Here is a 16,575-nt window from a genome sequence, read left to right as displayed (position 1 = left end):
TTTGCTTGTTGTTTTTTTTGTTTTGTTTTGTTTTTGTCAGTCATGGGACTAGAACTCTGGGCCTGGGTGCTGTCCCTCAGCTCTTCAGCTCAAGGTGAGCATGAACCACAGCACCACTTCCAGTTTCCTCACAGACTTTCCTGCCCAGGCTGGCTTTCGAACCACAACCCTCAGATCTCAGCCTCCTGAGTAGCTAGGATTATAGTCATGAGCCACCGGTGGCCAGCTTTTTTCGTACTTTTGAAACTGTAGCCACCAGCCCTGCTTCAATATAGATAGCCTCCCAACCCAGTGAAGTCAAAGGGAAACATTACTTGATGCTATGGTTTACCCTGATTTTTCTCTAGGGTAGTGGTCATCACTCTGCTCAGCCCTGACATCATGTCTCAGTGGAGCAGAGCTATATTCATTGCCTTGTGTAGCTTCTGCTTTAACAGCAAGGAGCAGCATCAACCCCTATCCCTCCCATCCCCTCTCTGCCTTTCCCACGACTAACCTTATCATGTTTTTGCCTGGAAGGAAACTTACAGGGAGAAAAGCTTCTTTTTTACCTTAGGGTTATTTATCATAGGGTATTTTCAGTTTCATGAACATAGGTAAAGAATGTTTTTCTCTATGAAAACTTATTTTCTGTTAAATGTTGGCTTCATGGGCTGTGCACTGGTAGCTCATGCCTATTGTCTTAGCTACTCAGGAGGCCGAGATCTGAGGATCACATTTCCAAGGCAGCTTGGGCAAGAAAGTCTGTGAGTCTCTTAATTCCAATTAACCACACAAAAGCCAGAAGGAGAGCTGTGGCTTGCGTGGTAGAGCTCCATTCTTGAGCAAAACTGCTAAGGAACAACTCTAGGCCCTGATTACCAACATGCATACCCCCCCTTCCCCCCCCCCCCACACACACGACTTCATGTTGGAAAATTTCTGAAATAATTTACCTAGCTGCTAAAGCCAAAATAAAGATTTCTCCTAGGCTCTGTGGAACTGGTAATAATTTTGGTCTTTCCTTTAAATTACTTTGGTTTTTTTGCCCTTTTTCCACTGGGAAAGAGGAAGGAATGCACATGCACATGCACACATGTGTGTCTGTGTGTATGTGCACACACAACAACCCCTAGTTCCAAAAGCATTCTAAAGCATTTTTTTCAAAGACTCAAATGTCAAAATGAAAATATTTTCCTTATCAGACAGCTTTCCTGGAGTAACTCTGAGCTGGAATGGGTCTAGGAGCCTGTGTTCTGTTTGTTCTCATGTGTTATGTTTATAGCATCCCTTTTGGCCACACCTCCCTCCCATATTCAAATAACTCCTTGGTCTGAGCTTCTGGCTGCTCTTATCTCCTCTTGCTCTTGCATCCTCACCTGGTTGGTGATTTTAAACGGCCACCATGTATTGTTTTTAATGTTGAGCACAATGTGACTGTTATGCCCTCCTTTGAGGATAAGAATCCATAGATCACATGCACTCTCTTCTGTGAAATGAAACCTCTGGTGCTTCTTTCTTTGCCACCTAAGTTCCATGCTTTTAATACAGAGGGGGGGAAAGCACTTCATATAATAGGCAGCATGACACCTCTGTTGTAAAGTCTGAAGTAACATTGGTGTCATTTTCTTGTACAAGATAGCCTAATATCCCAAGAGATTATTGATAACAATTCCTACTGTGCCAAAAGGAAACAAGAGAAAAAAATACAAGGGAAGAGAGAAAGCTGAACCTAACCTAACCAGTGTGCAGAAAGAGGCAGAGACGTTCCATTTGTTTGGGAAGCACCATGCATACTACTGTGTGAGAGAAAATATTGGGTTAGTCATTCAATAAAGAAAGGATGTCATTTCCTGTGAACAGCCTGAATAAAGCCATAATTGGTGTGTTTGTAGGAAAAGCGGATCGTGTCCCTGGATTCCGCCAACACGAGACTGATGAGTGCGCTGACCCAAGTGAAGGAGCGGTACAGCATGCAGGTCCGCAATGGTATCTCCCCCACCAACCCCACCAAGCTTTCCATCACGGAGAATGGTGAATTCAAAAACAGCAGCTGCTGACAGGCTTGAATACAGACTGTGGAAGGAGACAGAAGGAAACTGACCCACGCTCCTAGTCCCATCCCTTCACCCAGTCCCTCCAGGTTTACAGAATGTTGCTACTTCAAAATGGCAATGTAGTGAGAAACTCTTAAATGAAGAAAGGAACCTGTCTTTCAGGGCATAAAGCGAAGACTTCCAAGGTCAATGCTTTCCCCCGCGTCTCTATGTACATAGGGAACTTAGTTCTGGGCCATGTACAGAAAATACCACTGTAATATACCAAAAGGAAGTTAATAATGTAGATTACCTTTTTAATTATTACTATTTTTATTATTGTTTTCCTCTTGTTGAAAGCACTGCAGTTGTTAGTGGAGGAAATGTAGGAACTCTGTGTGAGTGAGAGGTGAACCTATTGGTTCAGTAGGTAGAGACCAAGTATCTATGTGATAGAAGAAGCACATAGAGTGCAATAGGACATGAGTTGTTTCAGGGATTCATCCACCAGTTTAAAAGCCCTCTCTAGTCCCCTTGTCCTTTAGGAAACCATGCAAACCGAGATCCACTTAACAACAATAATTTATCCACTGATCAGTCTACACTGATTCTGATCAGACAGCTAATCTGACTTGGAGATTTACTGTTTTATAGGACACAGATAAAACTGGACTTTGGGAGTGATCTCTCCTGTCAATATGTTTATTTCCTCTGTCTACAGCAGATGGGAATTTTCTGTTTTAGATATGAGCTTTTTTATTTTTACTCCTATTGTAATAAAGGGTATTCTTTTTCCTCTTTCAAGTTGATACAGTATAAACATTTATGTGTCTACAAACCATCTTCATCTTCGTGTGTCCACTGCCCTTTCCTCCCCCTGGTGGGAGTCTTCTGCACCAACAGGGTTTCTTCTCCCCTGGAGAAGTTATTCAGATACGCTGTTCATAAGCCATCTGAAATCAACACCCTTTCTTCCACACAGAAAAGGGCTAACCACAACATAGCAGGAATCTCTGAATATTTCCTACTAAATTTTTTGAAAGTATGATATTGTTTGGGATAAAAATTATATCCGTTTTTACTAGCAAATGTATGGGCAGGGTAATTTTGTCACTGTCTTTAACTTTTGAATTTCTTCTTCTTCCTCTTTCTCTTTAGTAAGAGTTGGAAAGAAAATCCAAAACTGAAGCATCAGGCTGTCACATTCCAATTGCTATTCTCACACTCTTAGGTTTGGCCATATTGACCTAGTTTAAACATTTGTTATCCATGGCTTTTAAGGAACAAACAAGTCATGAGAAAGGCAGTCCCTTTTCTTTCCAGAGATGTAAAATGTCATCTGGCATGCAACCTTGTGTATGGAAAGTTACCTGTTAAACACACATATGTACAAATATATACATACATTTACACATATGTACATATTATTGCACAAATAAGAAATGTTCGTGCTTTCTATGTTGCCTGGTATACAGACACACTGTTAAAAGGGTCTTGAATCTCTTTTAGCAAGATCTGAGCAGTTTTATAATGAGAAAGCAACAGTGTTTCTCAAATTAAGTCAATATTTATTTTAAATTACAGTTTTTTATAAAGGAAAAGAAGGGGAGGGGGGAAGACCTGAAGGAGCCATATATATGGAGTGAGTATTTCTACATAACCAAATATTTATAAGGAAACAGGAGAACATGAATAGTACCTTCTTTTGTGTAAAGCCCAGGTAGATACCTCTTTACCAAGGCAGACACCTCTACCAGCCTTCCTCTTTACCAAGTCCCAGGCTTATATTCCAACTCTTTAAGCTCTGCTCTCTCTCAGGGGGTCTTTGTGTTTGTTACATTTCACCAACCTCCCCATAACATCCCCCACAACATTTTAAAATGGTTTTTAAAGACCAATTTGTGCTAGATAGAGTTCTAAAGTAAGAGCTTTTGTTAGAACTAAAGGCTTCATGCCTAGGCATTTCAGCATTTGAGTATTTTCTTGACCCTTAACAGTTATCTTATAATTTCTTACCTCATCCTTATATGGTCAGAATCACTTAATAGAAAAAAAAAAGATCACTAATTCTGAAGTAATAGGTTGTATTGAGGGAGTATATGAATAGATGTGTTCTTGTTGGTGGCTTGCTTTCAGCTCTAGCAGTGTTTAATTCACTCTTCAAAAATTCTTCAGTTGACCAGGCACCAGTGGCTCACACATATAATCCTAGCTACCCAGGAGGCTGAGATCTGAGATTGAGGTTCGAAGCTAGCTAGCATGGAGAGGAAAATCCATGAGACTCTTACCTTCAGTGAACCACCAAAAAGCTGGAAGTGGAGCCGTGGCTCGAGTGGTAGAGCAAAAAAGGCTGAGGAACAGCACCCAGGTCCTGAGTTCAAGCCCCAGTACCAAAAAAAATTTTTTTAATAAAAAAATTAAAAATAAAAACAACAGTTGAGCCACAGAAAACCTGGTGAGAGAATCACCCTTAACTACGTAAAATAGTGTCTTTTGAGGTTGTTGATTGCAAAAAACTGATTAAAAAATTATATTAGCGGTTTGGACAAGATGGAAGAAAACCAAGTATGCTTTGATAAATGCAATATATTTTGTTTGTATTGTGGGAATCTCTTTAGATGCCAGTCTATGCTGGAAGATTAAAACCCCAAAACATTTGAACTGATATTGAGGCTCTGTACCACCAGGTTTTCTTGCACAAAGAGCAAACAGGTAAAATAATAATAAAGTTAGATGAAAGTTCAAGGTTGTTCCCTGCTTTCAAAGTTTAGATTTTCTTTTGAGATTACTCCTATTCAAACTGTTAAGTAGATGTACAAAGAAGTTGCCACTTTAACAGTTTATAAATATAATATTTCTTGATCATCACCTCAAATTCTTTACTGAGTATTTCCTTAGAGAATGGTGCAATCGAATTTAGCTTGAGAAATTTTAAGTAAGAAAAAGGTAGAAACAAGTGATAATTGTATGAAGGTGGTATATAATGACTTTTTTTCAGGCCAAGCAAACTTTTTTGGACTACATGGTTGAAGAGAAGCTAATAGATTAAGATAATGGTAGTTTATACTCTCTGTTTCTCTCAATATACCATCATACGGTAAGGTGAGGAAAGAGCTAGAGTGAATGAAATTTGTCATTCTGGTTATATACTTAAATCTGGGTGGTAACTAGGCTTTCCTACCAACAAGAACAATATTAGTAGGATTCAGGAAAAGAGCTACATTGCTGAAGCAATAAACTATCCAAGCCAAAGCCAAAAAACCTATATCTCCACCAAGCCATCATTATCCCTTGAGTCTGTGCAGTAAAAGCCATAACAGATGGGCACTTACAACTGAGTAACTATAGCAAGCACTGTCCATACATTGCCACCAAGGTAGTGATTCAGTACATCTTTACCTTGCTAAAGACAATGTGGCAAAATTGGGTAATCATGTGCTATACTTTTGCTTTTTTCATTTGATATCAAGTTGGTCAGAATTAGCTTTCACACTGGTCTGCTTCTACCTTTCTCTGTGGTGGAGTTATTAAAGAAGTAGTCAGATTTTCTGTTAACTGCTGTAAGCATTTGACTTTAGAAGTAAAACATTTCAGATCTTGCTGTGGGTAGGTACAGCCAGGTCCTAGAGACCCTGGACTTTTACTATGCCCTCAGAGGCATGCCAGATTGGGAGCAGAGTTCTTATTTGGAAATCCCAGAGGAAGACCACTGCCAAACAAGCAAGTTTGCAGTGTTTTTGTTTTGCTTCCATTCTGATTTAGTCTAGTTATCTCAGTTCTGGAAGTTGCTGAGAAGGCTAGTTACAGGACTGAGGTGAGGAGGCAGCCCTTCTCAGAATGGCCCCAGTCTCATCAGTCCTGCTCCATTGGGTCTAGGCCTACATTAGATAAATTGTCCCTGGTCGGACACAGCAGCTACCAAACCATTCCTCTGGCCTCACTGAATTTTCGTGTTCTCCAGATTGTGGAAATCCAAAAGGGTTTTCTTCTCCTTCCCCTTTCCTTTTTTCAAGTCTAGTAATGAAATTCTCTGCTTGCTCTAGCAATAAATAGCTGTCTCCCACCCCTTCCCTGGGATGCTTTATTTTTCTACCAGTGTATCAGTTGAAAGGACCTAAACTACTTTCTTAAAAGCAAGAGATGTTGGGTATTGAATTTTTAAATAGATTGTGTATATTTGTGTGTGTGTGTGTGTGTGTGTGTGTTTGAATGATTTCTGTTAGTTCCATAGGTATTCTTGTGTTTTCACAACCCTACTCTGAGTGCATTTGAGCTTTGAAGACCAAAGTAATGAAATTTGCATGGAAAATAAATATAAGGATATGATCTAGATGGGTACTAATGAATTGCCATTTTCTCAGTAGCTCAGAAGTTAAACAGCAAGATTCATATCCCCTGCCCACTCTTGAAATGCATAGGTTAAATATACAAAAAGACAGTCCCTATAAATATCATGTGCATAGACACAGAAAACACATAATTCCTAGGTTTTCCTTTTTCTGAATGCTGATCCATTTTACAAAACAGTGATTCTCAAACTTTTTATTAACTTTTTAGATTTGTTGTTCATTTTACTCAATTTTATGAACCACTTTAAAATGTACTATATGTGATGTATGTATATATAAGTTAAAGTGACTTGAACTTGATTTGGTTTAACATGATCTCCAAAACCTAAATATCATTAATGATAGCATGGGGAGTCAAAGAAAAGTGAACCTCACTATTCTAAATAGAATGGAGAAAGAAGTAGCTTTGGTTTCTGTTCAGTTAATCCTCAGGTGTTTGAGTTACAAACCCAGATAGCCTTGGCACATGCATTGAGCCACCCAAGGAAAGTGGTATTTGGGGCTCAGCTGTTATATTTTCATTCAAATGCCTTCATTATTCCCTAGGAATTTTTTTAATTTGGGACTTAAAACCAGATTTCTCTGATGGTGCAGTGAGATTTCCATAGAAGCTGTGTTTTGGGGGCCTCTATCCTCTGTGTGGGGTACAAATATTTATGTATATGTACATATGTACATCATCTCCAAACTCATATGTACATCATTTCCAAATTCCCAAGGGAAATATTTCAATTCTGATTCAACTATCCCTATTCTGAAGAGCTAAAATAAATAGTAAAGGTTAGATTTTGACTGGTGCTTAGACATTTCTTAGCTATATTAATATCAACTCAAGTGGACAGCAGCACAGGATCACACCTGTGAGGAATTTACTTTCTAAATTTGCTTTTGTTTTTCATCCCCAGGGCCTTAATAAGAATGTGTTAATACACATGTCTATTTTACAGTGATAGCTCGAAATAATTTATTTTTTATTTCAAGAAAAATACATCTTAGAAAAACTAAACCCAAGATTTTATTTTATTTTTAAAGCCATATTTTTGTGCTAAGTCACACTTAGATTGTTCCGTACATGAGATCCATATCTGCATTTCATTACTTGGGTTTGTCCTAAAGAAGATTTATTTTTGTTCTGTGAATAATTTTTGACGGTTCTTGTACATGTACAGATATAGATACGCTTGAGGTCTTTTATTGATATTCCTACAAAGAGTACAAATAAACTTTAACTTTAAACATTTCAGACTAAAGTCACTACTGTATTCAGCATATGATCTCACCATCATCTTCTTCCCTTTACCTATTTCATTCAATAAAACCTAAAGATGCAGGTTCCATACGTAGCTTTCTTTTGTCCTAGTTGAGTCTGTGCCTCGTGGCATAGTTCCTGTTGTCATTTAATCCCATCCTTCTAGGAACTAAAAACTAAAACTAAAATTCCAGAGAAGAATGCTTTACAAGGAAGCAAAATCAGTAGACAGGCTATTTTTTGTTCACTTCAAAGTCAATCCATTTCAATCTGAATCGTTCATGACCTAATATAAGCTTTAAGGCTTCTTGGATCTGAAACACAAAAAGATAAATAGGGCTGAGGGTATAGCTCAGTAATGGAGTGTAAAGTGCTAGGGTCAGTCCTCACCTGGCACCACCAAAACAAACAAAGATAAGCTACTGATGTTGTCTTACTGCTTCCTTTAGCTTCCCTTAGCTCTAAATTACCCACATGAACACCCTTTATGTCCACCTATTTATTTGTCTTAGCCTTGTTCCAGCTGCCTGCACCAATAGGGATGTACATAAGTCAATTTTGTCAGCTCTACAAAAAAAATTAATGACAAAGGAGAATAAAGCAAACGATTCAGTCGCTCTCGTCTTGACGGGCAGTGGATTCAGTGTGTAAATAAAATAATAATAATCATATATGTAAGGATGCCTCCTGAGCTTTACCACTGAACAATGAAATAGAATGTCACTATGGTCTGAGAGCAGGCTTTTTTTTTAACATTTCCAGTAGATTCTCACTTCACCACTCGCCCCATCAAGCTGTAACTGCTGTGTGGTGGTATCTGTTACATTGTCTTCACTACCAGTTCCTGAAGCTACGATAAGTTAGTAACAAGTATTCTCTTCTATTTGAAATAATGTTAAAACTACAGCTCTAGAAAAATGTTGAACAAGCTAAGAAAAATTTGAACAATATTCTGAGGCCACATAACCATCCTGTCACTATGAACCAAAATAATGGCAGAACAAAATGAGCTTGGTTTCCAATGCTTTTTGTCTAAACGTGTTGGTATTCATAATACTACTTTGCTTTGGGAAGTCACCTGATCAAAATCAGAAGAGGACAGAAGTCTCACCTCTTTCAAAAATTGGTCTTTCATCACTGCTGGGTCCTTCAGAGTTGAGATGGTAAAATCTGCTTTCAGGATTCCAAAAGAATGCTCTGAAAAAGAAAATGTTACCTGTTTAGGAGGACATTACCTATTGCCACTTGAGCTTAGACCTGATGAATGCCCATTTGACAGCATAGATGCTCCAGGATGACTGAAGACTTAAAAATCAGAAGAGGGAAGTTGCTGACCTGACAAGGGAATCCCCAGCTACAAGTAGGACCAGCTAACAAATGGGGGGGGAAAAAAGGCATCCATGCTTTGTAGTAACACTGACTCTCCTCCCCGAGCCCGGCCACCCATCAAGAATTACTTTCCATCTCCTCTATTTTTCTTCTCCCTTTTAATAAACCTGTTAAACAGATAATCTACACAATGTATAATGCCACCATAATATCAGCAACTGCAACACCATAGAAGGCCTGTGTTGTGTGTGCATTTAATGCCTTATAATGTGCCTTTGCACAATCCAGTCACTAAGTGCTCATGAATTAACTTCTGATATAAACAGGGTAGTTTTTACTGAGCCCTTTTACGATGGGAAATGGAGACAAGGAAGTGAGAAAAGTTGACTTCTGACGTGTTCAGTCACAGAGCTTAAACTAGGATCCACATCTTTCTATCCCTGTTGCCAACAGTTCATGCTGTCTTTCACTGCAAGGTCCTGAAGGCCCTGGACTAAAGATTTAACTGGCTGTTAGAGCAGGAGCTTGGTGAACAGAAGCTGTTACCTGATTCTGGTGCTGCTATTTGATCTTCAGACTCCGGGTGGTTAGATGAGCTTAAGTGTTGGGCCTGAATGGCTGTGACTGTCTCTCTTGCATCAGCACCATCTTTTACGTTGGTCGCAGCTAAAGGATAGGAAAATAGGGAGGGAGTTACTGCAAATATAGCCATAAGTCAGGGGGTCTGCTACTGGTGACTGCCTATGAGCAGAAGACTGGGCCAGAGGCCCTCATCTTTAAAAGGCAGTCCCTCATCAGGATTTGTGGGGGCTTGAGCAATACTAAGTGTTCCTCAGTACCACGCTTTTTCAGTAATCCATACTCAAAGAGGCCCAGTGCCCTGTGTCTCCTGCCAGCTACACCGATTCCCACCAAAGGCACTCATGCCCTAGACACCTCCCTCATAGTGGTACCTCAAATCAAGCACTCCAGCTGGAGAACCCCCCAGGTGTCCTCACATGAGCCCTTGCAAATAGAGGCATCACCAAATCGTTTTGTATTTTATCATTATAAAATATTGAAGCAAAAATATTCCTCCACCCCCAGGTACAGCTAACATTAACACTTCACTATATCCTTCCCACTTCGAATATGCAGAGATCTACCTTGTGCTCTTTAAAGATTGCTTCGTATTTCATTGAATGTATAATCACCAATCTGCTTTCAGAAGACATGAGAGTGCTTCTGATGTCTGCACACCCTATATGGAAGGTATGTATGTGCGCATGTGTGCGCTCACCTTAAACTATTTCCTAAATCAGTTTTTCAGTGCACGACTTTGATAGGAAAGGACGTGTGCACTTCCAAATTGATACTGTGTTAAGGGAACGGCAGCCATTGGATACATGCTGCTGAGTCAGAAGCCGGCCCTGGGGCAGGGTGGCCCTGGGGCACAGGTTCTGCAGTAGAGCTGGCATTCTGGGACCAGAAGGGTCCCAGCTACTTCCTGTGGAGCATAAGGGTTCCCCCAAGACATAGGACCAGTCAGTGACAGAGGCGCTCCTTGCCAGGATTCAGTCTGGCCCGTGACCAAGGGGCCCTGTGCCTTTCTAGTCGGAGGTACCTCCACGGGGCATAAGGTTCAAGGACGGGGTCTGGTCTATGATCCACGGAGTCCCAGGGCCCGAAGCATCTCCAGGGGGTGCTAGGCACAGAGACGAGGTCTGGGGTCTGGGCCTTGGTCAGGGGTCCCTGGGCCCCTTCTGGGGCCAAGGTACCTTCTCCAGTCTGGGCAGTGAGCTGCGGGGTTCCAAGCCCCTCTTGCTGGGTGGAGGTACTTCCCAGGGGCGTGCGGGTTGTCAGAGGGCTTAATGAGGTTGATCCTTGATACCGCAACGCTGAGAGGCCCACAGAGGTGGAGGTGGTAGAATCACAGGTGTGGGAGCCGAGGTCGGTGGGCCCCAGGCTCGCGCTCTGCCTGTGGCCTGCCTCTGACACCAGGCCCAGGAAAGCAGCTGCTGAGACAGTGCTGGTCTCTAGGGCAAGAGAGAAGACTTCTCTGGTACCTGCTGTGCTCAGGACCCCTTTCTCAAGGTTCAAGCCACAGGCCAGGTGAGCACTGCAGAGAGCTCCTGGCGCTATCAACCGGCTGCAGGGCAGAGAAAACCCCACACCGGAGCCGGAGCCCATCTTCCTTCCACCCTCAATGGTGCCACCTACTGAACACAGGGAAAGGCACAGAGGGCCTTCGAACCCACTGTGACTAGCCCAACTAGCCAGGAGGCCTGGGACAAACACGTGGGGGTCAGGTTAGACTTCAGAGGGGACAAGCTTTCACCCAGCTTCTGAACCAAAATGATCTCCTCCTCCACTGCTCTCCATTATGTTTCTCTCTTTCTTCCTATTTCTCCGTCACCCCTCCTCTCCCTCTCCCACAGATACAGACTCTCAGCTCATACCTGCAATCCCCCGATAACCATCGTGGTTTTGCTAGCTAATTTCCCTTCTTCCTTCAAAGTGGTTCTTGAATCGCCTTGCTATGCAATCAGCCTGAGAATTACATAGGGATTAGTACACTCCTCTGTCCCCAGCATGCCTGCCTGTGACTACACCAAGTACCAGCCTCTTCCTGCTGATTGTGAGCTCTTTCAGAACAAGCCCTGCCTTCTCTTGTCCTCTCTTGTCTTATCTTTAACTAACTTCCTTCCTCTCTTCCCATTCCTTTCCTCCCCTCCCCTTCCCTCCCCTTCCCTCCCCTCCCCTTCCTTCCCCTCCCCTTCCCTTCCCTTCCCTTCCTTCCCTCCCTCCCTCCCTTCCTTCCTACCTTCCTTCCTTCCTTCCTTCCTTCCTTCCTTCCTTCCTTCCTTCCTTCCTTCCTTCTTTCCTTCCTTCCTTTTTTTGTCAGTACCATGGATTTAAACTCAGATCCTCAAGCTTTCTCAGCTTGCTTGGCTAGCTGGGCTTGCATGCTCTGTGAACACACTACCCCCTGAACCACACCTCCAACTTAGCTTTTTGCTAGTTATTTTGGAGAGGGAGTTTTACAGACTTTTCTACCTTTGTATCAAGATCCTCTGACCTGAGCTTTCTGAATAGCTAGGATTATCGGAGCAAGCTGCCACCAGCACCCACCTCTATCAACATTTAATGAGGGAATTGATGGAACTCTGAGCTTAATCAAATCCCCTAACCTCTCTGAAAAAGAAAACAATAAAATCTTTATGTGATTTAAGGAGGCCAGGCCAACTGTGACTTTGCCCTCAGTTATCCCATTTAGCTTTAGGATTCTTGGGAAGCAAAATGAGGTAATAGCTATGAAGATGCATCAGGAAATTTAAAGTACTGCAGGAATGCTATTACTGTCATTCACAGCCATGTCCCCACATGAAATCCACCAGCGCAGCCCTGGTCGCTCCCCACAGAGCAATGTACAATTCGAAGGGACTTCAACAGACACCTCTATTGTGTCTTCCTCCCTGGATGTTGAACCTCAGAGAGCCTGATGGCTCTTCTACAGGAGCACTACCCAGCCATCCTTCCTCTGTTGCCCGGGCTGGGTCTTCACCTTGGCATCTGAGCGACAACATAGCCTCTCCTGTGTCTCTTGGCCCTGGAGCTGTAGTCAGTTCAAAGAGCAGGGATGCTGGTGATGATCCTTGGATGGCCCAGCATTGTAGGGAACAGAGATCCTTCTCTGCATAAGTGGCCTTTGATTACCACTCAGTTAGCTCACCTCATTTCTGGCCACTCACTGGTCATTTGGGGAGGGTCCCACATGCCCTAACTTGGGACACAGACCACCCTTTCTACTTCCCCAGCCCCTGAAGCCCTCAGATCCAGCCACTAACAGTCTCAAAGCACCTATAGCTGGCCTTGAAGTGGTCTTCACAATCGTGACAGATGAACCATCAAGGATTGGAGGCATCTCTACAAACTTCCGAGTTCCAATGTTAGGGTCTGGAAGAAAACAGTGAGGTAAGGTCAGGATTTGCCACATGTAATAGGCTGTCTCCCATGGGAAGTCACCTAAGACTGTAGTAGGCCTGGCTCCATGGTGGCAACCAAACTCAACAGGATAATTACTACATGCAGTCTGCCTATTGCTGAGAGAGTTAATTTGCTCCATCTTGGCTCCTCGCCAAAGCACTTGAAGGGATCCTTGTCTACAGAGGTGGATCAATGTTCTCATCAAATGCAACACACAGAAAATATAGTCAAGATAAGCAAATCCACAGAGACAAAGTACATTGGTGGTAAACAAGGGGACAATAAGCAGTGGATAACTGCTAGTGGAGAAGGGATTTCTTGGAGTGATAGAAGATGTCCTGAAATTAGACAGTGGGGATGGCTCAACAGCCTTGCAAACATACTAGAAACCACCAGCGGTGCATTTTAAAAGGGTGTCTTTTCAAGGTATGTGGATTGTATCTCATTAAAGCTGTAAAAGAGGAAGGAGAGAAAGAGGAGGGACAGCAAAGGACAAGGCAGGATGAAGCACGTTGCTGAGGAAGCATACTATACGCAGACCCACAGTGCCTCTGATTCCCACGCATTCGTGGTGACAGTGACAACGACAATAGCTGATCTCTATTAGGCCCTTGGCCTGCGCTCAGAGCTCTTCTAAACCCCGTACACTCAACTTTCAAAGCTGCCATGGGGCGGGGCTCATGCTTTGTTTAATCTACTTCCCAGGTGAGGAGAAAGAGGCTCAGGAATGCTGCCTATCTTATTTCTAGAAAGTGGTAAACATCTGTCTGTCCTAAAGCCCAGGTCCTTAATCATTTCAGTGTCTAATACCTAATTGCTATTGCTAATTGCTAATGTCCTCACACTTGTTGGGGTCTGTTCTCTTCTTTAAACTTCCCCAGGATGTAAAATATAACTTCTTTATGTTTATAGTACAAGGATCTTGGGAACCTGCCCTAGAATTCAGTTATCCTCAAAGCCCAGAAGTGCTTCCTTAGGTCTATACTTAGTGTCCTAGTAAAGCCATTTCCCATTCTCATGTTTAGCCTCAGTGAGCTAAGACCGGGAGGAGCTGACCGTCACACACCATAGAAGCAAATGAAGGGCCTCCGGAGAGAGCAACCCACTGCATAGATATAGGTGCTTTTCAAGTAGTTGCCAAGTCCTGCACACAGTCCTCTTCCAAGCATGGACACTGGCTGCAGCCAGTAGGGGATGCTGTCACCCAGGCCACTGGACCAGGTTGAAGTCCCAGATTCTGTATTGAAGTAGAGGCCAATCCAGGCCTCAATCTCATTCGTGATGGTCTTCAAGCCATTCTTGCCTGCCTCGTCTGTAATTGTCTGCAGGTCAGCCAGGTCTGTGTGGTGGTCACGACAATATTTCAGTGCCGAGTACCACGTCATTTCTTGTTGAAATCGAATGAAGTTGAGGCTACCAATCTGGACTTCAGCTGGAAACAAAGAACACAGAACCACAGGCCTGAGGTCTTAGGTCTTTGGCATCCTGGCCTTCTCTGCCCTGAGGACAGAACTCTGATCTGACGTGAGCCCTTGTCACCAGTCCTCAGGTGTTAAGGTTGATCAAAAACCACAATTTTGGGGGGCTGGAAAGGTGGCTCAGTGGTAGAGTGCTTGCCTTGCATGCAGAGACCCTGAGTTCCATCCCTCAGCACCACATAAGCAGAAAAGCCGGAAGTGGCGCTGTGGCTCCAGTAGTAGAGCGTTAGTCCTGAGCTGAAGAGCTGAGGGACAGCATTCAGGCCCCATGACCGACAATAAACAAACAAACCCCACAATTTTGTAGGCAGATTAAATTACTAGTTTAGAAGAATGAAGCAGCAGCTGGAGAGAAGCATTATGCCAAGCAGGGGGTTAGAGCACATCTTAAGAGCTCGATGATCCTACAAATTACATTTAAATCTCAATTTCTTCATCTGTCTAATAGGGATAATAATTGTACCTAAGATCAGAATTGCACCTATATAAGTGACTTAGCACAGTGCATGCAAATTGCACTTAATAAGATAATAGTTACTACTTGGGAGATAATTGAGGCAAATAGATGATCATGGTTTGGAGTCTGCCTCATTTGTAATCTCCAGAGGCTGTGCCTGCCAATCCTGGCTCTTGGGAGGCTCCTGGGCTGAGACTGACTAGAGGAGGTTGTAATGTTCACTCCATCAAGAGAGTCAGGGAGAAGAGACAAGCCTAGTATAAGACCGACGTGGTGGGAAGGAAGCAAAGACAGCCCATCCCCAGTGGCCCAAAGAAACTCAGACAAATAAGGCATCTGCCTCTCTCAGTCACCGTTTCCAGTCCCTGCCTGAAGCTGAACTGCACCAGGTCCCAGGGGGTGGGCCATGCCCTGACAGGTCCCTCAAGTCCATGCATCTGTGACAATGGAAATCCGGAAAGGATGTGAACAGCTGGGGTTCTACCTAGGTTATTCATTCTGGAGGCGTGGATAAAGAAAGTACTGTTTGCGGAGTTCGGAGTCACATCCTTACATTCAAATAAGGTCTGACACAGGTCTGATCGCTTAGGCCCTCTAGATTTGCCTAAAATTTCTCTGACACTTTCCCTATCATAATTAAATTTTATAAAAATTATTCTATAGTTTAAAAAAAGCTAGCATATGCCAGCTAGTGGCCACATCATCTTTTAAAATATTCATTCTAGGGCTAGGAATGTGGCTTAGTGACAGAGTGCTTGCCTAGCCTGCATGAAGCCCTGGGTTCAATTCCTCAGTACCATATACACAGAAAAACTAGAAGTGGCACTGTGGCTCAAGTGATAGAGCTAGGCTTGAGCAAAAAGAAGCTCAAAGACAGTGCCCACACTCTGAGTTCAAGCCCCAGGACTGGCAAAAAAAATAATTCATTCTAATCCTGAGAAATAGATATTAGTAAGCTCTCCTCCACGATGGGTAAGAGGAGGCCAAAGAAGGTGATGACCCACCCTTAACTCTGGTAATTTTAAGTCTCAAAAAGGAGACCTGAACACAAGTCTGCCGGCCTTGAAAGCCTGTGCTGTTTCCTTCTCCACCTCCATGTGCCATAACCTGCAGGAACCGGCTCTACAAAGCAGATGGTTGACTATTTCTTTGACCATAGACCTTCTGTGTATCAGATATAAAGAAACTTTTTGTTAACACTAAGGCAGTAATATCTTATAACTTATATTATAGATATTACTCTAGACAGATGGGTAGGACTCTGGACTGTGAAGACATACTGCCCACTCTACTCTGAGAGGAAGAGCCAAGATGCAGGGATGCACCTGGATTCTACTCTCTTCAGCAATTTAAGTCACCTTCCCTTCTTGGTCTGTCTAAACAAGGCATTGATTCCCTCCCTGCGTTTCAGTGTGGGGCCAGCAAATCCATGCAACCAGCCAAGCAGAAGTAGTAGGAGCCAGGACGGAGCAGGAGCTGGAGGGTAGGGAAGGCAGATCCTACTGGTTGGTCAAGTTCCCAAAAGAAGGAAGGCAGAATAGGGGTTGTACCTTGTTTCGGAAGCATAGCCAAGCTGAAGGAGGACTCCGAGGAGGAGCGGCGACCTACAGAATGGCCTGTAAAACAGAAGCAGGCCAGGGTTATGGGTTAGGGGTGAGGCCTACCCAAGATTCTCTACAAGCATGAGTACCGCCATGTTGGAGCCAGAAGAAGCGTAGCTCCAGTGGATACA

At 43.1% G+C, this 16,575-nt stretch overlaps 1 protein-coding gene across 4 annotated transcripts in view; it reads left to right on the top strand.

The window, feature by feature from the left end:
• The window catches only part of Rasal2 (RAS protein activator like 2), a 248,634-nt gene extending 244,373 nt beyond the window's left edge, over positions 1–4,261 (top strand). For 2 of the 4 annotated variants that reach the window (XM_013015757.1, XM_013015755.1), the window contains exon 18: positions 1,875–4,261. In XM_013015757.1, the coding sequence (XP_012871211.1) occupies positions 1,875–2,039 (165 nt within the window). In that variant the 3' untranslated portion in view covers positions 2,040–4,261. The remainder of the gene's footprint in view (positions 1–1,874) is intronic. The other 2 variants (XM_013015756.1, XM_013015754.1) reach the window with 1 other exon arrangement.
• The last annotated feature ends 12,314 nt before the right edge of the window (positions 4,262–16,575 follow it).

This window comes from Dipodomys ordii, unplaced genomic scaffold (genome assembly GCF_000151885.1).
Source record: "Dipodomys ordii isolate 6190 unplaced genomic scaffold, Dord_2.0 Scaffold27, whole genome shotgun sequence".
Taxonomy (NCBI): domain Eukaryota; kingdom Metazoa; phylum Chordata; class Mammalia; order Rodentia; family Heteromyidae; genus Dipodomys; species Dipodomys ordii.
The sequence above is the reverse complement of the archived record's forward strand: the minus strand, read 5'-3'. Positions and strand labels throughout refer to the sequence as shown.